Source organism: Plodia interpunctella, chromosome 15 (genome assembly GCF_027563975.2).
Source record: "Plodia interpunctella isolate USDA-ARS_2022_Savannah chromosome 15, ilPloInte3.2, whole genome shotgun sequence".
NCBI classification, from domain to species: Eukaryota; Metazoa; Arthropoda; class Insecta; order Lepidoptera; family Pyralidae; genus Plodia; species Plodia interpunctella.
Window position 1 is genome coordinate 697,720 of NC_071308.1, and position 24,120 is coordinate 721,839.

General features: G+C 36.3%; 1 protein-coding gene across 2 annotated transcripts; it reads left to right on the forward strand.

Moving 5' to 3' along the window:
- Positions 1-593: 593 nt before the first annotated feature.
- Snx27 (Sorting nexin 27) lies at positions 594-22,527 on the forward strand. 2 transcript variants are annotated; one of them, XM_053755494.1, is made up of 9 exons: positions 594-948; positions 8,806-8,908; positions 9,530-9,803; positions 10,363-10,460; positions 12,133-12,379; positions 13,120-13,283; positions 14,396-14,585; positions 15,137-15,309; positions 15,976-22,527. In XM_053755494.1, the coding sequence occupies exons 1-9, from the start codon at positions 680-682 to the stop codon at positions 16,042-16,044; spliced, it is 1,587 nt and encodes a 528-aa protein (XP_053611469.1). In that variant the 5' UTR covers positions 594-679; the 3' UTR covers positions 16,045-22,527. The 2 variants fall into 2 exon arrangements, with proteins under 2 accessions (XP_053611469.1, XP_053611470.1); XM_053755495.1 differs by lacking the exon at positions 594-948 and adding an exon at positions 4,487-4,979.
- The last annotated feature ends 1,593 nt before the right edge of the window (positions 22,528-24,120 follow it).

Genomic DNA, 24,120 nt, shown 5'->3' on the forward strand with positions numbered 1-24,120 from the left:
CACAAAAGTTTTGTCGCCTTTTGCTATGCCGATTAAAACGTTTATTTTAGAGTACTTTATTAATCCTTTCATTATGTAAGCATTCGTTTGTAAAAGTTTACAACAATGTAGCATATTCGGATGACGAAATATTGGGAAAAATCGTTTTCCATAAGTTAAAAAAACCTCAAAAACTATGGGATACACCGCACGCTGTAAAATTTTCGAACCACGGTCAAAAAGAAGTTCGGAACAATTCACACGTGTAGACTTATTAAAATATGGACTTCATACAGGTAAGATCTTCAGTCAAAATCAAGTTTATATCAGTTTATGACCACAGTTGACCAAATAATGCAGAACATAACCTAAATAGTGTTATTTACGGGATAATTCACAAAATCCTTCCTTTTTCCTTTAAACTCGCACCAAGATTGCGTAGAAGATATTTTTGGTTGTAAATCTGCAACAATGTTGAAAATTGGCGCTTTTTGCCTCCATTGGCAATGTTTGTGTACCTTAGTTGTATCAGTAGCGCCATCTGCGCTGAGCTTTGCGTAATATGACTGTAGGGTACATGTCAGTACCAACTGTACAAACTGTACTGTCACCTATTTGTCAAAGATGTGATGTCAAAAGCCAGTGGCAAGTGTGAATGGATTTGTGATCTCTGTGAATTCTGTGATGGTATTTGTCCAAAATGGCTGAGACAGAAACAGAAAATAACAGTATTAATAGATCTGAAAGGAATAACAGAGGGTTAGTGGTAAACAATGGTCCACGTCGAGTTACTATCTATAAATCGGAGACTGGATTCGGTTTCAACGTGCGCGGCCAAGTGTCTGAGGGTGGGCAGTTGAGATCGATCAACGGAGAGTTGTATGCTCCTCTGCAGCACGTCAGCGCCGTTTTGGAGCAGGGTGCTGCTGAGCAAGCCGGTATAAGAAAGGGAGACAGGATTCTTGAAGTGTGAGTACTTAAATATTGCAATAATTGGCCGAGGCGCGCGAGAGAATTATGAAAGTCCATTAAAATTTCTCAGTATTGTTTGTCGTTTTCGACCTAGCAACGGGTTTTCTGTCGGTTATTTACGTGGATTTAGCTATAATAGTTTAGTTTGCCGTAGCCTTTTTATTCTTGTGCAGTAAAAACGAATATATTTGCTTACTTAGTATGATTCATACTAAACTCGTTTTGTCAGCTAAAGTCGTGTACAGTTTGAGTTGCGGCCGACATTTCCGTTATCAACGATATGTGAAGAATTTAGTTATTATAAACAGTTTTATTTGTCTTAACTATGAATCTAATTAAGGAACTTTCATTTGCTTGTGTGGCATATGTCTTGTGATTACATCAGTTCTACCTTTTCAACTCATGCTGTAGTCTATACTGACCAAACTAAGAATGTTATCATTTGTATAATGAAAATCCTTTTCATTATCCATGCAAATATTTTACAAGTTGCATCAACCTCCCATTCTGGGTCCATTTCACCCATTCCCCCTGGAACTGGTAAAATTATAATATAAATTATAATTATTTCAAACCACTATGGTACTTCATATTTCATTGAAATGATTAAAATAAATTACTCAAAATAGATATTATCATAATTCTTATTGACATTATTAATTTAAACTTCCAAATTGATTTTTCCTGCCTTTCTCAAGATAAGTACAAATGCCTTTTTTGCTTTACATCCAAGTTATACTTTTAGGTTTGTATAACTTGTTTCTTTTGCCTGACACACTTGTAAGATGTTTGTAAAAATGTATGGCTTCTTTGTCCTCCTTGTTAATGACAATAGCTATAGTATAATATTATTAGTTTGTTGCACTGCTTTTTCCACACCTGTACTTTGGCAGTCGGCAGTATACTTAGTTTTGACATCAATGAGTGATGATATCATACTAAATTGATTTTTGATTTTTTAAATTTTTTATATGATTGACTGACTTTTCTGACCATCTACCCCATCTGGTGGCAAGTACACAATTGAACTTAAACTATCGACCGGTGTGCAGGTTTCCTCTATATATTTTTCTTCAGCTGAAGGGATGCTATATGTATAAGGAAAGCTTGTATTCACTAGAAAACTATTTTTATTGCTATGATTTTAACATTTAATTTCTCATACTATTTTTGTGAAAATTAAAAAAAAAAATGTTTTCAAATAGGATTCATAGCACCAATTAATTTAAAATTAAGTTTACCACTGCTTCCAAATAGGAGTAGAAGAATTTCAACATACTCCTAATGTGACTTTTTTTAAAATATCAGCCATATCTTAATGAACTTTGTTATTGAAATGGATGAAACCTTTAAGACAAACATAGGCTACCATATTAAAGGTTTAAATAGAGAATTAAATTTTATTCACTGGTAATTTTTTAAATAAAAACAAAGTAGGTAGGTATTTCAATTTCTACAATGTAATTAATACACCTTAAAGTTATCAAAATTAAACATACTGCCCGGGGGAAACACTCCTGTGGGAATTCGGAATTAAAAGTACCCTATATATTATACCAGGTTATATTCTACTTGTGTATCAAATTTCATAGCAATCTGTCCAGTAGATTTTGCATTAAAGAGTAACAAACATACATACATCCGGACAAACTTCACTTTTATAGTATTAGTAGGAATTCAAGGCCTATCTATCCACAATATTGAACCTGTTATCTATTGCAAACTAAATGCATCCAAAATGAGGGCAAGTATGCACTATCAGCTGAACACATGTTAATTAACTAAATTATGTAAACACATTATTATAACCTTAGGTATAGTTATGTTTACAGAATTTTCTCAATTGACTTCTGTGGTCATGATTATTTTACTTGCCATATTTATCACATGGATATATAAGCTCAATAATGATCATATGTTAAAGACTTTTCATGGACACATATAGCAGTTTTAACAAAATATCTTCTAAAGAGATCATCAACTTCTACAGAACGATTCCAATGTAACTCAGTTCAATTTAGGAGCCTAAAATGAATCGCAAAATTAATTTTGCGATTTATTTACTTAAGTCAATGGTACGAATTTGCAATGCAGTTCAGTTTACTCTCAAATGTTTCAAGTCAATTGTGATTGATGATGATCATCTCCATTCCTTTCAGAGTGCTATTAATTTCTGCCGTTATTAATTATCGCGTTTTGTACAAACATTTAATTTAGTAATGAGCATCTAATGGATTGTTATTAAAACTGCTAATTAGGTTTATGTCGCCAGCGTGGGAGCTCCAGAGACGGTGCGTATGCGTTGTTATATTGCTTTCGACGTGAGTTTATGGTTTCCACTGGATTCCTAATAAGATTGCTATGTTGCGTCGTGCAGCTCTGTTGTTCTCCGTTTTCCATTCAGGTTTGACATTGACGTACGTGTACTTACGGACGTCAAAACAACGGACCGCGTTGCAACTCAATATAAAATTAATAATTAAAACACACAAACACATACATAGGCGGACCAAACACTACACTATTGCAGTTTAACTATTGGCTGGACGGTACAGAACAGAATAAACTCGCAGAAATTTCCTCTCTTTTTTTCTGTAGTTCCATTGGCTGTCCCATGGGACATGGGAAAATGGGATGGGACAATGAAATAAAAAATTTAATCGTCGACCCATTTACTTATGGATCCACGTAACGTGACACGTGTGTGGTCAGTCGACTCGTGCACCCTGATCTGATCACAAACCACTTGACGGCATCTAATACGATTTTTATTAAATAGTTTTTGATAGATTGTACAATTTATGCTTTTTCAATGCCTTTTGTTTAAATTAACAACTTAATCACCCGGCCTCACGCTATGGATAAATAATTCACGAATTTGGAATCAAAATAAGGTCAAGTTGAATATTTATTTTATATTAAATTAAAAAATCGATATTTATTTAAACAGTGACACTTACGTAATAAAAAATTTGCTAATTGACGACGCCAAATAGTATGTGTAAAAAATAAAAACTATTTCAGAAAGCTCTTCTGCTGATAGCCAACACTGTTTACGTGAGTTTCTTTCGACATTTCTTATCAGTAATTGTGGTCGTTTTAATTAAAAGTGCATGTGATTGTAAAATTTTTGATTACAAAAGCTTTAACTTGACTGAAAACTTCTAGAAAACTTGACAATGACTTATTTAGGAACTAGCGGCTCGTCCCGGCTTCGCTCGGGTAAAATCATAATATATTACACATCTGAACCTTCATCAGGACCCACTCTATCTATTGGTGAAAACCGCATGAAAAGCCGTGCAGTAGTTTTTGAGTTTATCATTTAGACGCAGCAGAGGACTTTGTCTTATAATATGTAAGGATTGGTATATATATTTCCCAATGGCATTGTTAAACAAATCTATTTAACTATCGTTAAAGCTCGGCCTAATTTGACTGACACATTGACCGTATTGATAACAGATAACTTACTATGCTGCAGTTTAACTGCACTAATGTCATTACTAGTTGACTAGTGGTGCATATCTAGTGTGTAATGTGTTGTAATTTAAATTACTAGTTTAATAAAGTGGATTTATTAAATATTGCTTTACTTGCTAGAATTAGAATATTGGATAAAGATTATCTTATAAAATTATATAGTTTTGTGATAACTCTATAAAATTCTATTAAGTTAAAATTTCATTAGTGACAATACACGGAAATAAATAATATCGAGTCAAAGTACAATCAAAAATTTTATAACAATTTTTGTTTAATTATAAGGCAGGGTAAAAATAATAGTATATCAAGAAGTTCAGATAGAACAGTGCGAATTCTGCAGTATACGTTAGAGTATAAGATGAAACATTAAAATAAGAAATTTTGGAACGTGTCAATGGTCAGTGAAATATATGAGAGACTGCACTCAACATGTCAGTGCATAGGGGAGGCGTCGGGAATTTTAGATATTGTTTTTATTATTGTGCCCGCACCGGTTTCGAGATTTACGATTTGGAGCCGCCGCAAGATGTAGCCGCAGCTGGGTAATATTTAAATGAAAAACACTTGCCCTTCAAGGGTCTATAAACAATTTAAGATATTTTATTATATATATATATATATATATATATATATATATATATATATATATATATATATATATATATATATATATATATATTATTATTACACCGTACTGTGGTACGTGCCGATATCGTTATGGTAATGAATTAGTCAAAATGTGATTTCAAAATATCAAGTGGAACAATAATTTAAAATTTTGAATTTAGACTGAAAGAAATAAAAATCATGCCAGCGCGCACGCGACATGACTAAAGAGGTCATAATGCGTGGCGTTACAACTTGATACATAATACAAATAGATGTTACGTACAAATAGATTGTGTGACCTTACTTGTTCCGCCAGGAGTATGGCATGTAAATATTATAATACTTATGTCTAACACAATTGAATTGGCGTTTATTTATAAATAATCATTATAGAATTGCAGGAATCTAAATATTAGTTATAATAATAAATGGCGTTAAAATTATTATAGATTTTAATTATTAATTATATGTCATATGATAATAAATTCAATATATTTTATTTATTTATAACTTCTGCAGCTAAGTTAATCGAAAATGACACATTTCAAGTATACGCGCGAAAGATGAGATCTGTATGCGTAGTGCGACTTTGCTATTTACGTCTCACCATCTAGTCGATTCGAAGTGAGACTCAGCTAATTGGACGCAACGATAACCAACCACACTTGAATGTGATTGGTTCGCTGCGTGTCACTTCGAATCGATTCGATAGTGATAAGTGAAATGCAAATGGGGGGGGGGGGGGGGGGGAGTATCGCCACGGCTCCCCCTTTTCCGAACGAACTGAAATTGAAATAACCCTGCCCCTTTACTTGACGTCTGTGCGCCTTTCATTGTAGTTGTGCACAATGTTATACATTGGGTCCTTCTCTACATTTGGTCCATGTATAAATCGACTACTGCTAAGGCGTATCATACATACGTCAATTGTCACCGCTCGTAGCGCGCATTGTACAGTCCTTAGCACATCAACCTACACAAACTCATTGAAAACTCTCCGCTATTACCGCGCTAATAGAGCTTCATGTAGGGTAACTTGATGTGCTGTTGACTGTACCTATTTCGTTCGTTGGTTAGATTTTTTCACATTTTTTGATAAGCAAAGCCAGTTAATATAATAATTTGATTATTATGTATTTTATTGTGATACAATATGCCAAGAGTCAATGCATTTTAATCGAAATTTTTATATTATAGATAAGATATCATACATGTGATATTCCTTAACAATAATTCCCGAGAGGTCCCGGGTTCAATCCCCGGTCGGGTCATGATGGAAAATGATCTTTTTCTGATTGGCCCGGGTCTTGGATGTTTATCTATATATGTATTTGTTATAAAATATAGTATCGTTGAGTTAGTATCCCATAACACAAGTCTCGAACTTACTATGGGGCTAGCTCAATCTGTGTGATCTATCCTAATATATTTAGTATCATTATTTATTTATTTATTTATTTAATTAATTGCGCTTCAAATCCAATGCTATATAATTTCTATTCAAATCATGCGCTATCTTTTATAAAAAGTTTTTTTTTGTTATATTACTGATAAAAAATTATACTATTATATTTAAAAAATGGTAAGCCCTTCTGGCATAATAGGGACCAACACTGTTTGAATGAGTTTCTTTCGGCATTTCTTCTCAGCCTCAGCAGTGGTCGTTCCGAAATGCTAGTAGTTTGTAGCTTTGGTAAACATCATTTAATTTAGAATATGATGTGAAAAAGTGCCTGTGAATGCCTAATTTCTGAATAAATGATTTGATTTTGATTTTGACGCACATTTTAATAATTTTATTACTGCATTTTTTTCCAATCCGTTGACATTTTTCAATCCATTGTTTCAAGACTTCAATAATAACCTGTTTGTTATTGAATAATATCTTTCATATTTCTCATTCAGTGTTATTATTATTATTTATTTGAGTTCAACATCAATTTTTACGGTACGACTGAAATACAAGTACAATACAAATACAGTTCAATTTCAGAACCTGGGGCGCTACCATGATGAAATATAATACACGTAGCACGTCACGTCGTCACATACTGATCGTATTATGAGATTATAGTAGGCTCCCAGTTCGCTAACTACCTCTTGCAATCACCTCTTTGTATGAGCACTATACCTACAAATCAGTTTTCCTCATGAAAGGAATTATTATGTAAACCAGTTGTTAAGATAATCGTAGACAAACAAACCCTGCACTTTGGTTATCTATATGTATTTATAACGTTAAATCGCTGATCTGGTTTTTAATACTTTTGATATGTGGATGAATTAATGCGCAGTTTTGTAATACCAAGGCTATTTAGTACCAGGTATTTATTAGATTTGCCACGCGTAATCCTTTCCGTGGGAATTTGGGGATTCAGGATTGTCTAGCGTATTTAGGCGTCTGCTTTGCTGATTCGCGAGTGAAATAAAAACATAGAATGCACCGGCTGCTTTTCCTGTGCAGATTGTAAAAGTCGATCAAGGTAAAGGGCTATAAATTGAAGATTCTCCCCATACGAGATAGGCTAGCAACTGTCATTACTGTATTCCATCAACAACTCAACAAGTTCACCATAAAGCTACCGTGTCCTCCGATCAGCTCTTGGCTCTGTCTGCCCCGTAAGGGAGAAAGACGTGACAATGTTTCTGTATCCAAGGCTATGGAGCTATTATTATACACAAAAAGATCTGATTTAGAAGTTAATTGCCTAATTTTAAAGTTCATGTTAATTACGCCGCGCGCCGGTGGCACCCTAAAAAGTTATGTTATTGTATGCCAATCAGGTTATTAAATTACGTAATATTTTACAATGACGCCCTGGTGGTCTAGCCTGTGATCGTTTGACGTTCGAATTTTACTCGGTCCAAATGTTTCATGTACCAACCAATCTGAGTCAAGTATCAGAGACAACTTGCTTCCAGTGAAGGAAAACATCGTGAGGAAACCTGCACAAGCATACTGGTAGACTGTTATGCCGGCGCCACACTATCTATAAAGGAACTCATACTAAATACGCAATGTTCTTGCAGTCGCGTCGGCATAGAGCCTACTTTATGCCGGCTTCACTCTGTCGTCGAACAGTTTGCCAAACTTTGGCGAATGTGGTATACATTGCTGGTTTTTCATTGAGGTAAATAGAGGTAAAGGCACTCATACTAACTACGCAATTATCACGCATTCGCATGTGTGTGACTTCGGCGACAGTGTGGAGCTGGCATAAAGTTCACTAGTGTGTATACGTCTACTGTCCCTAGATGGTTTTTTTTTTCGTAAAAGTCATGTCAGATGCCTTCAGGCGACTTGTATGAAAATATCACATACATACATCGTTTATAAACGCTGGACGTAATCAATACAATATCAATCTTAATTTTGATGTTCCGGAACGTATGTGTGCGCATGAGCATGACGTATTTGACGTTACGTTGTTAAAGGTAAATAAATAGGAATGACTTATTCATATCATATTGTTTGCCACGCGGAATTAAAATATGTGGTATTGCGAGTTTATATTTTCCTATATGCCAGTTTCATCCAAATCCCTCCAGTAGATTTGGAGTAATAATTGTTAAATGATCTTTGCAGCTGAGGATGCAATCGTGATAATGCTCTGAGAGGGACGTGTCCCACATTCTGCAGGCATTTGAAAGCATCAAACTTTATTAAGATGTTCCAAATTACTAGTTGAGTGAAGATATTTTCCTCAGATTATTTATTAGACACATAAATAAATATAATTGATTTTCCCTTGTCCACAGAAATGGCGTGAACGTTGAAGGCTCAACTCACAGGCAGGTCGTCGACCTGATCAAGTCCGGCGGCGACTGTCTCACTCTCACTGTCATATCTGTCACTCAAAGGGTGAGTCTCTTCATTTATTCTGGTTGCCTGGTACTTAACTGTGAATGTCGAAGGCTCACGGACTGGTGTGTTCATAAAATTGAATGTTGTTCTTTTCATTATTTTTGGTTCTCTGTTAAGTGCTTACAAACTAATGGAATCATTTGATTATCATCATTATCAGCCTACCCTTATCCCACTTTATGTGTGGTCGGTACAGCATCAGTCAGTCTCCTCCACCTCTTCCTGTCTGGTGTTAACCGATCTGTTACGTCCTTTTTAGCCATATCCTGCCTAATGCACTCAATCCACCTCTTCTTCGGCCTGCCCCTACTTTTTCCATTCAATTTCAAATCCATAACCTTTCAATATTATTTTCCTCCCTTCTCATAACGTGACCATATCATAGAAGCCTATTACTTTCCAATATTCCTATGATTGGTGCTACCTTGTAACTTCCTCTCACATATTCGTTCCTTATCTTATCCATCCTTGTCACTCCACACATCCTCGAAGCATCCTCATCTCCGAAACATTAGATCATATGACACCTAAAAGAGACCGTGTAAATTTGTATCAGTACTCTGCATTGATCGACTTTCGGAATCCAAAAATTAACGATTGCCTTTTTAATTTTCATAGGAAGCAGAACGCCTCGAGCCATGCGACGACGGCTCTGCCCCTGTGGGCGTCATTGGCGGTGCGGCCAACTCCAGAGCAACCGTCTACCAGAGATACGACTACACCGACAAGCGATCGCTGCCCGTGTCCATACCAGACTACCGCGTGGTAATGGAGCGGAATACTGGCCGTTCGTACATAGCGTTCAATGTACACATGGCAGGCCGACACCTTTGCAGCCGGCGGTATAGAGAATTTGCTGCTTTGCACCAGCAGCTTAGAAAGGAGTTTCTTGGTAAGTTTCGTTTCTTCCTTTTATGTGGGGTCGACACAGTTTACTATGAAATATTATCCCTTTCGTTCATTCATCATTTCATGACCTTAACATAAGATGTACGGCGGGATTATTGGTGAAGTTGAGATTAAATACTGACAGACAGGTTGCTAACCCATCGCCTAAGAGAAGAATCTTCAGTTTACGCTCTTTTCTTTTATTGCCTTTTTTTACAATCTGCACGTGTGGAGAAGCATCTGGTACATTTTATGTATATTTTAATCCCAGACCAGTTAAAATGTATATAACTAGTTGTTCCGCGAACTTAGACGTCACGAACACAATAAATTTTTACAAAATTGAGAATATTTAAAAAACGGCTTAACCGACTTTTTCGCCCCACGAACTTAAAATTATATTGGCAGATCCTACATACCTTTTAAATTTCATGAAAATCGAAAATAATTCACAAACAAACATACATAAAAAAAAAATTATTTTTGCCCCAAGTAGAATTGAAGACCTCGCTCGCTTCGCTCGCTCAGTCAACAATGTTATCATATTGTTGTTTTTATTGCAGGATTCAACTTCCCAAAGCTCCCGGGCAAATGGCCCTTCAACTTGAGCGAGCAACAGCTGGACGCGAGGAGGAGGGGCCTTGAACAGTATTTAGAAAAAGTTAGTAATTCGCTTTAGAGCGTGTTCCCGTTGCTCAGTTGCGCTGTGACGTCTCCCGTCATGTTGACGTCCGTCGACGGATCAACGCAGAAGAACGCAGAAATTGTATGAAGTTTCGACGGACTTCAGCACATTTCAGCGTCAAACCCTATAGAAAACAACGGTGCAATGGGAAAACGCTCTTATAGGGATGTTGTAAGTAGTACACTCAAGGCTCGTTTTACCGCCTGTTTGGGCCCGACTCTCGTACATTCGAATCAATATTTTCCTTTTTTTTTGATAATTATAAGCAAATTTACAAAGAAAAAGTTCGACCAACCGATGCGTTCGCTCGAATTTTTGTAACGGTGATTATTTGTTAAGGCAGAAACACATTGTACTAATACCTTCAGAAAAAAGGAGGAACAGATGGAAGTCAACTTCGTTTTCGTGAGAATCGATCTGATTATAGTTATAATAGTTTACATGTCACGTATATAGTATATGTGACATGTAAACTACTTCAGGTAGATTTATTTGGCAGTTAGACATATTATATTCTGTTAGAATATAATATCACATTGTATGAGAAAGTGGTGAAATATCAGCTAATAGATAACAGTCTTCTTCTTCATAGTCGTATTCCTCATGGCTGAGGGTCGTGGTTATTATGTGGAATGAAACACAGAACAACTTTCTTGGCATTATTAATGGAGTGGTTTGCCATTGCATTCCCCATTTCACACACAAGTTAATAAGAATCAATCTGTGTGCAGGTTTCCACACGATGTTTTCCTTCACCTTCAAGCAAGTGGTGGTCGATGAAAACTACTATACATGAGTCATTTTGGTATACAAACTCATGTGGTACGAGTAGGATTCGAACCTGGGACCTTTCGATCCACAGGCGGGTGTCTTAACCATTACACCACCACCGCTTCAGATAACAATAGCATACTCATATGTTGACGTCAGACGGTCGGTTGTGAAATCGCATGTCACTAATATAATTCTTGCCAGCACTTCTTGGGGTTTCCCCCTTCTGCCAGATACAGGTGGAAGCGGCATAGCCCGTTTGTTCCTTACGTATTTTGCTGGGCCGTTAAGTATTTTCAATTTCTTACAGACTTGCTCAGTAAATTACAATGGCAGGCATTAGTCACTTTCTTGTTGGTGGAGTGATAACAAACAAATGTTTTGTTTATTGTATACAAGAATTACTCTACGCGGACTCGATTAAATCATTTGCTTATTTAAACAAACACGCATCTATTAATTGTTACTTTTTTATAATATATGACATAATAAAAACAAGAAAAAAAAACAAATGTTGATGAACAGGGAGGCGTTCATTCCAAGCGAGTTTTCCGCATTTCGGTAATTGTTGTATGGATGTATGTATGGCTTCTTGTATGTATCTTGAACAAATGATTTAATAAAATGAGAAATAGACGTGGAGGTGATAGGTTGTGTCTGAATCTTTCTAAAACTGCTGTATTGTTTGCATGGCACCTAAAATTTATAATTATATTCATAGGGAATATAAAGAACTGAACTTGAATTTGTTTAAGAAGTAAATAAAATGTATGTATTTTTTTATCTTTGGAGTTTCCTGTTGCCTGTTTAGAAAAATAGAAGCCATTTTTTTATATGAATTTAGGTATATTGATTTGTTTAAAAAAAATATCTTCAGGTATGCGCAGTCCGCGTGATAGCCGAATCGGACGCGGTCCAAGAATTTTTGACAGATTCCGACGACTCGTCCAACCCCTCCCCGGTAGAACTGAAAGTCCTACTCCCGGATAAGGAAGTGGTCACAGTGTCGGTGTTGAAGTCCACCAACGCCGATGATGTATACAAAGCGGTTTGCGATAAGATCTCATTGCCGAAACACGTGCACAAGTATTTCTACTTGTTCGAGATTCAGGAGTATAATTTTGGTAAGTTTGATCACCGTTTGAGTTTGTTGCAATATTTAAATGAAAATATTTGACGTTTCACGGGTAGAAGTACGAGTACCTAACGACCCGCCTCCATTCCTCCGTCAACTTGGCACGTTGCCGCTCCGTTGTGCTCCATTTTTTACAGAGGTTTTGACATTGAGGTACTTCAAAAAGCCATATAATTTCTACGCTATTCGTCGACGGACATCAAAGCAATTAACTTATGGTTGTTTCTTGAATATTTCTGAAATATGCTCCCTACTAAAAAAATAATTTAAATAAAATAATAAAACCCATAAAAAACCGTCCATATGTACCTTTACGTGTGGAACGTCACTTATGCTTTTTGATTTTATATTTTCTCTGGATTTGAAAGGTGATACGGTTGAAAGGTTAACATGTTTCTTTCCTAATCGTGCTATGTACGATTATAACCTTTGTTCTTAGTCTATATTTTATACATTCTTACGGATGCAACACAGCGAACTGTGAAATCGAAAGGCATGCACTTCACTTCCGTAAGAATAGCTGTTTCCCTTTGATCCTGGAGATAATAAAAACAGTTGAACAACAATATGATCACAATCCGATCGGACCTAAAAGGCTACAAGTTACATTAGGTACTTTTATTTAGTTTCCTATTTGCAAGTTTTATATTTGAACTGTTATGTTCTGTATAAATAAAGAGTTTTTGTGTGAAAGAGTACCAAAAATCCAAACTGTTTTTTTCATTCCAGAACGCAAGCTGCAACCAAACGAATGCCCTCATTCCCTCTACATCCAGAACTATTCGACAGCGTCCAGCAGCTGCCTGTCCATCAGAAAGTGGCTGTTCAACCCTGACATAGAGGTGTCCGTTGTCCGCGAGGATAGCAAGGCGGCCGCGTTTATATTCTGGCAGGTGAGACCTACTTCATTCTCGTGTTTGCCTGGTACTTCGCTTGTTGGTTTTATCTTATGTTTTCCTCTAAATTATTGTGATCCAACTTCGGCAGTTACTCCTTTATGTTCTTAAATACCTGGTATTATGTGTACTATTCTTCCTCTCTTCCTATACTCTGGTACAATATGTTTCTATTCTGGTACGTGAGACCTCCTTCATACAGATGTTTGCCTGGTATTTCGCTTGAACTCTTGGAAATAATAGTGTACCAAATCTTACCGTTAACTTCTTATTTTATGGAGTACCTGGTACTTCTCTTGTACTATTCTTCGTGTTTGTAATATTCTTGTATTATTGTACTATTTTTATTTTCTTTCCTTATACCCTTTTTCTTTGCATGTTGATGGCGTTTGACAACGAGAACCATCAAATTATATCTTTTAAAAAAAGGATTACATCAATGCGGGTTCATATACCATCCATATCCACATCAAGAAAGTATACAGAACATAAACACGTTCTGTGAGATTTATGTGAGACCTCTATCATTCTTATGTCTGCCTGGTACTTCGGTCGTTCTCCTGAAAATATAATAACAAATTAAATAATAGCTTCCAAGCGTCACTCCTTCAACATAATACTCGTTATTTCTCATTCTCTTTCTTCCTGTATTCAATGTACCTCCTGTATCCACGTGAATGTGATTGTCGTCTATCAACCGCCAAGGTGTTAATGTCGTCTCGTAATATGACACTCGATTTTTAATAAAAAAGTATTTAATTATTTAAGATACGCATAATAAATTATCACTAAAAATACACAATTTATAAATAATAAATAAATAAATATATTCTGATAAATCGCACACATTGAGCTAGCCCCAAAGTACGTTTGAGACTTGTGTTATACTATACTAATTCAACGATACTATATTTTATAACAAATACATGTATAGATAAACATCCAAGACCTGAGCCAATCAGAAAAATATCATTTTCCATCACGATCCGACCAGGGATTGAACCCGGGACCTTTCGGTTCAGAGGCAAGCACTTTACCACTGCGCCACCGAGGTCGTTGGTAAAGTTGGATTAAAAAAAATGGACGTCTCGTGTTCGGGGCGCGTGCAGGCGGTGGAAGACGTGAACCGCGGCGTGTGCTGCGCGGGCGCGCGTCTGTACCAGCTGAAGGCGCTGCAGCAGCAGAGCCGCGCGGCGGAGTACCTGGCGCAGGCGCGCGCGCTGCCCGGCTACGGCGCCGTGGCCTTCCCCGCCGCCGCCACCGACTGCGCGCTCTGGCCCGTCGTCGCGCTCACTGTCGGTCAGTTGCATGTCTCACACGCCACAAACAAACTAATCGATGTTCTCCAATATTCTCGAAACGTTGTGATTTCATCTATAGACATCGTACACGTCGCAAACTATCATTTTTCTAATAGTGAATCGAAGATGATGTTGCCCGTCGAGTGGGGAAGCGATTTTGACATAACTCCATCCATTTTCTAATGAAAAATGAAATATGCTCTATCTCTTTACGTGTGTTCTTCATTGTTTACGAATCGATACCAGGTTCTTCTGTATGTTTATGCCCTGATTAATTTATTCATTCGAATCACTTAGATATTATGATACTAAAGCAACATCGAGGCCGTGATTAATGCCGAATGGAAGTTCCTGTAATGTAATATGAAAAATGAAAACTAGAATAATAGCAATCAAAGTATCGGACTTATAGAAACCAATCGAAGCTTTCATCGCCTCGAATTGGATTTAGTACTGGCGATCGACGATTTTCTAGTAGCAATTTTTCAAAACAACTGCCCAAAAAGGATACGGATTTATACAAGAATGTCAACGCACGTGCACGTGCAGGTTGGTCCGGCATAAAGCTGACGGCGGGCGGCGAGGAGCAGCCGAGCGCAGGCAGCGTGGAGCTGCGCTGGGCGGGCGTGCGGCACTGGGCGCCCGACGACGCCGCGGCGGCCGCGCGTCTGCGCTACTGCCGTCGCGGCCAGAACCACGACCTCCTCATCTACACGCCATATGTAACTATCTGCTTCCTTACACTCATCCAACCTTATTGGCCAGGGAAGTGAGCATTACAGCCAGGTTATCGTGCTCCACCGCCAGCGCAGGGAAGATCTCCCCGCCGCTGGATGTAGCGCCGGGAACCAGAAGTTGTATATATGCTTCCAATCGAAAACACACTGTCTACGCGGTCTAGGCTTGTTAGCCGTCTATAGTGAGTCGACCGTAGCGCCATCTGTTATTCGTTGCGTTTGGTCGGCTTTTTACATCTGCGACGTTGTGCATGTGGCGTGTTAGATGTCGCCACAATGTAAACAGGTCATTCGCTCTGTCACCGTTCATGTAACTGTCGCCGCCCGACGCACACAGAAGTGGAGTAATGAAAAAACAATACATTTTTAGAATTCTAACTCAACATTTACACTCAGCCCGCTGCCACTTCTCCTGGCTCATCGACCCAAGGAGAATCTACTTACTACCATTTTTCACTCTTTTCATCCATATTTTCATTTTTTTTATAAATGATGTGAAAGCCTGTCACGTTTTCACGGCTAAACCGCTGGACCGATTTTGATAATTGGTAATAGATATAATTAATTACCCGAAACCAAATATAGGCCCATATATATCGCGGGTGAAGCTGCTAGCAACAGCTTGTGTCATATATATATTTTTTTTTTCAGTATCAGTTCCTTTGCAACTGTATGGATCGAATAGCCGAGGAGGCAACCTGGCGTGACACCGGCGACTAAACGATCTCACATCCTCATCAGGTTACACTGCGTTACGCAAGATTTGGTAGGAATTGTTAGCGCTGGCAACACTGAGATAGTACAATTATGACAACAACCATATTTTTTTTAACCGTTATGTACCTACCAAGTATGACATAGTTGATAAAATTAATTACACTAAAAGTATCATATTAAATTATTTAAATTTTCGCATATTATTTTGTCATAATGCCAGTGTTGCCAGCATTAACAAATTCTACCAAATTGAGCACGATTCTTATACTAAAATATATTAGTATTTAAATTTAAATATTTATCTAAATTGTTCCACTTGAACTATACTTGTCTGTATAACTTTACATTCAGTTAGTTGTGGTTATTATGCGGTATATCTTTAGGGTCAATTATGTATGGAGTCGTTAGATTTGTTGACGAAACGGCATGTTGTATTGTTCTAAAATTACGGCAATTCCCAACCGAAATGTTGCGAATTCTGCGAAGACTATTTTATCATAAAGAAATACTGCAATAGTTAGAGAAACTTGTTTACGTTTTTGAAGCTGGTCTAAAAATATGATTTTAAGGGCATGTTTCACTTGATCTGATGTAAAATACGAACAGACAGGGTTAAACATTGTTTCAAAAGTGTTGCAAACTTTAAGCAGGTTTATCTAGGAGTTAGTTTATCTGTCAGATTACAATATATTTTATCAGAAAGTGGTGAAACAGGTCTTAAATACCTATCATACTAATTTGTTATGATAAATGTCCCGTTTCGTCATTATGTTTAAACTCATTTATAGTTAAGAAATCATGTACTTACATTATAAAGTTTATAAATTAGCTACAATTTAAATTTTTCTACAGGTCATTTTCCATTTAGAATAGATCGTTATACAATACTGAATCGCATAGCCATTATTAATTTCCTTACACTAAACACACGCAATCTATTTAGACATAAGCAAGAGTTATCGGTAAATCATTTTAATAACCGCCTTTACTTATAAGCAAATATAAATAATTAATATAGCATAGTGTAGCTAATTTGTTAGCAAATGTTTTTTGTCGCTTTTGTGATACATCTATTTGTTGTTGTGTCGTTGCACGAAGCTGGGTGTTTTGTGACAATTTACTTACTTTTTTTTTTTAAAAGAAATTCAAAAATATTTATTGCCATAATATCTTTTGGATAAAACGCATGGTCGTGACGCGCCTTCGATCTATTCTCGAACCGTTGTTTATATTTATACATAGGCCGGGCCCGCATCGCCGTGTTCTCGTGTTAGCTAACACAAAAACATGTTTTACTATCCGATTAGGGGCGCTGCCTAACAGTTATGTTAGAAAAATAACAAAAACACGTTTTCCGAACCGAATGGATAACATGCCCCGCGTTCGCGTGCGCGGAGGGGAAGCGACTCATTCTGTTAGCGCTCACTGAAGGAAGACGTAGGGCACAGCGCAATACGGAGTACACAAGCGTGATAGCCGCAGCGGACGGGCGGCTTTCCTAACATGTTTTTATAACATGTTTTGTTAGAAAATTGGCGCTGCGGACCCGGCTTTATATATACAAATATTTTAAAGATAAAGAACTTGATAAAATTTGAGTTGCGTAGTTAAGCATACATAAGGACAGACAGACAGCGGGAAGCGACCCTGTTTTATACTATATAATGAAGTGTGAACAGTATCAAATCTAAATATGGAATTGCAAATTAGCTTGTCAATGATGCGTCGATTTTATTCGCCATCACTTTAAAATAGGGGCGATAAAAGAAAGAGCATTTTATCCATGAGGTTAGGGATAAGTTTGTGTGAATGAATGTTATTTATTGGGTTAATATGAGATTAGTAAAATGATATAGATTTATTTATGTTCGGAAACTTGTGTGAGAATTATTTTTGCAACTTAATTTGTAAGTAAATTCGCGATTCGCCCAGTCGTACTTACTATAACAATCTTTACATATCCGTTTAAACATTTCTTATTATATGTAGTTTTAATGTCAATTTATATGTTTGCTTTATTAATAAATGTGTCTGTCGCAGCGCGAGCGATGTATGATGCGGGTCATGGTCCTTCGAGCCGGATTATGAAGGGGCTTTTCCAATAGTTTCGCATCATACGTCGTTCGCGCGGACAGACAGAATCTACATTCTAAATGTAGCGGTTGCGTTATGGTTAGTACAAATGTATAGGCAGTGACATTTTCCGAATTAAATATAACCTTAAAAACCTTTAGTTTACATGTCAAAGTTTTGGGTTTCGTTATACTTTTTGCTCATCAAACTAGATTTATGGATTCTAATATGTATAAACAAAAATAATATGTTCTACTGTATCACTTGTAGACAGTTAAACCTAGTCCGCACGGGCCGATATTTAAGCGCGTTAAAATTGCGTTGGAATGGAACATGTGAGTATCCATGTTATCCACATGGCCAAGATTTTATTAAAGATTTAACTGATATTCCTACCGTCCGATACAACAGCGATAAATGCGATGTCGTCAGGAGAATTTTTACGCTCGTGCGAACGAAGTGTAATGTGTGATGTTGACTGTTTAAAACTACTATTCCAATATACCGCAATTCAATTTATCTCATTCAATTATATCGCGGATAGTCTCTCTCTCTCTCTCTCTCTCTCTCTCTCTCGCACGCAGACATTTGAATGAGACGGGCTGAATCCAATGTTGGAATGAATTGAATATGAGTGTTATAGATTTCCTTATAGTCTGTCTATAAAGAATAATACAGAGATTTTTAACGAATTATATTTTTTGCCATTGCCACGGTCAAGATTGGTTAATGAAACAGTGTTGCCAGCCAAGAGAACAGCGCCCTTATATATATATATATATATATATATATATATAGACAGACTACATGTATACAGTATTAAGTGAAATTTAAAAATAAAGTGGGTGCCATAAAATGAATGCTTTTGCACTGTAAAATTGTGTCCGAAATTGCTTTATTTTGGTTTTAAGTCTCTAAAATATGTTTTGAGAAAATAATTTATCTTATCAACATCATTATCTTATCAAAATACACATACACAAAAATTGTTCTTTATTATTTTAAATACATTGAATATATTTTGCCATATTTATAATTTTTTAACACCACAATTTTGATGCGATTTTCATTAATTTAAATCGCATCTTGGTATATTAAATGTGCTATCAAATGTTTCATTAGTGGCAGTTTTATAATATTATGAATCAATATCTTAATGTAATGTTATAGCCTGGACTTAATGCTATGTAACATTCGACGGCTTAGTGGCGTCCCAGAAAAAAGAAAAAAAAATTTTTTCTCTATTGGCAATGCCACTAAGTCTAGTAAAGCGTTATATAACCTGTCATAGTATATGTATGTTACAGCTAATTAAATTGGTATGTTTGCAGCGCTTCTATTGTGATTGTTCGTATTACGATGTTTTTATAAGAATTATTTGTAGATGTTAGATGAATATAATTATTCTATGGATCGGTAGTCGATTGCAGTGATGGGAAGTGACGAGTATTATACTGCCATAAGTAATGAATACTTCACTCGACTGCTGTCTGAATATGTCTTTGAGAAGTTGTCTTTCTCTGCTTTGTGTTAGAGCGAGATAGTCATACATTTGCTTATTTAAGACAAAAGGTAAATCACCTTTTCTTTTTAAATTACTATGTTTTAACTCATGATTTATTGATATTTTAAGTTTTTAATTTGATTTTTGTGATATCCACGAATTCACAACCCAATCACTGCTATCGCTGACGTATTTTAAGTAGTTTTTATCAAACTCTCATGACATCGTATGATGACAGTACTTTGTACTTAGTACCTAGATGTTTACAGGCAACTCTGCCCTATATTATGCCATAATTTAAGGGTCAATATCGGCAGATAGGTCACGTGTTTTTTTTAAGTTTCGAACCTGTGTTGATATGATTATGTTATACTATAGTTTCAGTGATATTTTGTTTTAAAATTATATTAGTATATATGTCCAGAGTGTAATTTCGCTTTAGTTGTGTGTAATTAATTTTCACGTTTTAACACCTTATTGAAAATTAGGTAAAAAGTGAAACGTCATTTGGGGTGAATCAGATTATAACGCGGTAAATAAAAGCTCTGAAAAGTATGTATTTTTTGTGACATGTCTGCATTACAGACTATTCAGAATTGTATATTATGTATGTATATATTACGATGCCTCCTACATAATTATGGTCATTGGTCGCAAAAAATAAACTTGTATGAAATTAACTTTTTTCCGATATTTCAATTTTGTCACTAACGTATACGCAAGAGTCATAAATCTGTTTAGGAAGTTTATTTTCACGAAGTAAATTTGTATACATATTTCTTAACTATCTGCACGTGATAAATAATGTTTTTTACCATGTTAGTAAAACATAGTCATATTTACATCGAATGTATTATTTGCTTATGAAATCTGTGCAATAAAGTGATTTATTCCAAATGCATATGTAAATTTTGCTATTAAATTTAAATTGTGGGCATTTCCTTCAAGTAAAGACTAAGGTAATAAGACCAAAGTTGAGATTATAGTAATCGCCAAGATTGACCAGTGTTGCCATCTCTATCATTTAGGCATATTGAAAAGTTTCAGTGAGTGAGATGGCATATTGAATGGTAAAATTTGAAAATAGTTCGTAAGGTTTTCATGTTCAGAGTGTCCCTCAGAAATGGTTGAACCATTTCTATCGTTTTCTCGCTTTTACTATGTACACGTATTAAGCTAGATAGCAATTAATTTGATAGCAAAGCTTACAAATGCAACGGTATTTTGATACAAATATATTTATCCTATATAGTTTATGTTACGTTTACTAGAAATGTGTACGTTATATTAGGAGCTGTTTAGAGATATTTGAATGATGTTTACTGTTAACGTCGTAAGTATTTTTGAGTCGCAAACTATAAAATTGTTTTTTTTTTTCGCACGTTTCACCCAATATCGGATTATTAAGATATACAGGGTTAGTTTGAAAACAACAAAAACCTCGCAGGACTCGATAGCTTAATCATCTTAAAGACCTAGGATGAAGTGTCACGTCTTTATTCCTTATGGGGTAAACAGAGCCGGGTTAAGATTCCCAGTGCGGGCAAATATTTAATAATAAATCTGTGATCACAAATATCTGTCTGCTGTTCAGGGTGTGTTGTGCCCGTTTCTGTCTTAAGTGTGGATCGTTGAGTATTGTCCATTTTCGGCAGTGGCTATCCCATCGCCTATGAAAAGAATCTCTAGAAATTAAAAGTCCTTTCCCTTGATTTGCTTTAACAATCTGCATAAGATGTAAAACAGCTGGTAAATTTTATGTTTTGTGCCCAAATGATTATGCATGCATGGAGACCATCTAATGGAAATATATTTTTATAACTATAATTTAGATTAAATCAGGTCTCCCTGAAAATCAGCGTTATTGATCTAAGCAACCAGCTGAGTTGAGCGGCCTATCTGGCGTAAAATAAAACTATTGTTTTGTTGATAATAAGTTTAGGCTCCAAATAAATAAAAAGCTTCTATATTAATTCTCCGATTGCATGTTATCAACTCTATACGCTTTGCTGACGAATCGCGAGGTCGGTGACGCGGCGGTGTTAGCGCAAATATAGACTTACGAATGTCACGACAGGACAAACAATACTTGAAAATGATTTTATGTATTGAGTGATATCAAAAGCTGTTTATGATTTTAACTGTCTATTCCTGCGGGGTTGTTTTTGTTGTACAGTCAACAGCACATCAAGTTACACTGCATGAACCTCTAATGTCGCGGTAATAACGGCGAGTTTGCATTAAATTTGGATAGTGCTGTTGACTATACAAGTAACCTTGTACATATTTTATTCTTAGCATGCAAGAGAAATGAACACTATACGATTTAGTCGAATTTTTGGAATATATTAGCAACATATAATTTATCAGCTTCGATGCGTGAGACAACAAAGACTGCGACGATGAAAAAAAGCGGGAAATGTTTGGCATATTTGTGACGCTCCACGGGCATAAGTACCTTAGGTACTTCTCTTTTTTTTTGTATGTATTTTTGTTTTTGAATGAATAGTTTTTAAAAGCAGATAACATATATATGTGTAACTAAAATCGATCATAAAGTACTTTTACCCGTGACAGGTCTCATTTATTTATGTGAAATATTTTCACTTCAGATTCACTGATCCATTTCGAATGAAACTCTTTCATAGTGTGAAAAATTATGCTGATTTTACAGCGATAATATGAATTTAAGGTATCTTGCATGCTGTTATTTATATAATTATATATTACATTGATATAATTTTATTTACTGATAACAACCGTGTAAAATAATTAAAATCTTGTACATTGTATACATTCCATTCTGGGGTATCTATACACTATCGTAAGGTTTAACGTGTGGTCACAGTACTTCGTCAACTAAATCAGTATGATGTATAGATTTTGCTTTAATAAATTAATTGTATTTATTTTGCTGTTTTATTGGGTGCTCCGGCCGATGTCAAACCTTTTTCGGAATGCTATTTGCTGCCTATCAGCTGTCAAGGCTATGTGTCCCTTAATCGCCTCGTACGACATCCTCGGGAAGATATAGTATGAAGTGGTCCTATTAAACTGCAGAATGTTACGCATAAGCTGGACGGACCGCATTGCCAACGTGGAAGTTTTCAGGCGCATGGACAAAAAAGTGGAGCTTGTTCGGTCCGACCATTAAAACAAAAAAAAATTCCTACCTTGGTCACATTGAGTAAATCCCAGTAGCATCTCCTTCAAATAATAATTATGGGAAATATTGCCGGAAAGCGAAAAGTGGGAGTACGCAAGGAATGTCTGCTCAAAAACCTCAGAGAATGTACGGCAGTCAAAACAATCTAATAATTATTCAGACTGGCTCTGGATAAGACAAAATTTAAGGAGCTGACGGCCAACATTCAGTAATGAATAGGCACATGAAGAAGAAGATTATACGGCAGGAACCATGCCAAACACAACGCACGTGATTTAATTTTAGAGGATTTTTGTTCCCGGTAAAAACATATAGCGCAATACTTTCTTTGATTCGACCGACTTGTGTTCAGAGCCTGTTAAAGACTTCCGCGTCGGCAAAGGGAGATAGGATCTATGGTGTGCTTTGACAGGGGCTTACGTGAAGCTGCGGGATATCTCTCTGTCCAATCATTTACAATACCCTCTTAACAATAATGAGTAATGATTGCTCGCTAAGTGGTTAGCGCGTGCGTTCGTGAGGTTCGAGTTAGCAGGTACGCCGCGCAGACTATTGGCTCATACATAAGTCAATAACCATTCACGTGGCTCTATACAACACTAGACTAGACCGCTTAATAGCCTAGCCAGACAAAAATGACTTCAATCCATCGCTCTACAGGCTGACGATCCGTTCGGTGGCTCAAATTCCAGATGTTTCTCTTTTGATATATAGGATTAGGTAAATCAATAGAGTGTCGTCACATATCTATATATATGAAAACTAAACTAAAAATTTAAGATACCGGCTATGAAATTGCTGTCATTAACTAATCTGCTAGACCTGAGGATTTCCAAACTAAACGCAAATTTTCCAAACATAGCTAAGAACACACTCGATTAGATTCTCTTTCAAATAAAAACCAGATCAAAATCGGTTCAGCAGTTCAGCTGCTACGTTGCTACGGACAGACATACAGATACACAGATACGTTAAACATAAAATTCGATTCTTCTGTCGCGTCGGATATTAATAAATGGTACTGATACTCTTCTCTCTATGTATACATGTATACTTGAATATATATGTATACTTGAATAGATGGAAAATAAAAGATTTTTACGTAGTTTCAAAGCCCTTTTTTGCGGAATACCATACGGAAAGTGGTCACCGCAGCCTAGGTAGTAAAGGTAGTCGTCGTTATCTTTAGTACTTATAGTAGCACCTAAAAATCCGATTTCTCTGCATCATAGGCTATAAGAATAGAAACTGTTGACCTATTTGCTAATTTATCCTAATCCCTTATTACATTATTGTCACATTTCATCCCTGACCCAATCAGATAAGATATACCTGA

Coding starts and splice junctions, on each gene's coding strand:
- Snx27 (XM_053755494.1), top strand. CDS start 680: ATGGCTGAGACAGAAACAGAAAATAACAGTATTAATAGATCTGAAAGG. Junction 12,380..13,119: donor GATTCAGGAGTATAATTTTG/GTAAGTTTGATC, acceptor TTTTCATTCCAG/AACGCAAGCTGCAACCAAAC. Junction 13,284..14,395: donor CCGCGTTTATATTCTGGCAG/GTGAGACCTACT, acceptor GGGCGCGTGCAG/GCGGTGGAAGACGTGAACCG.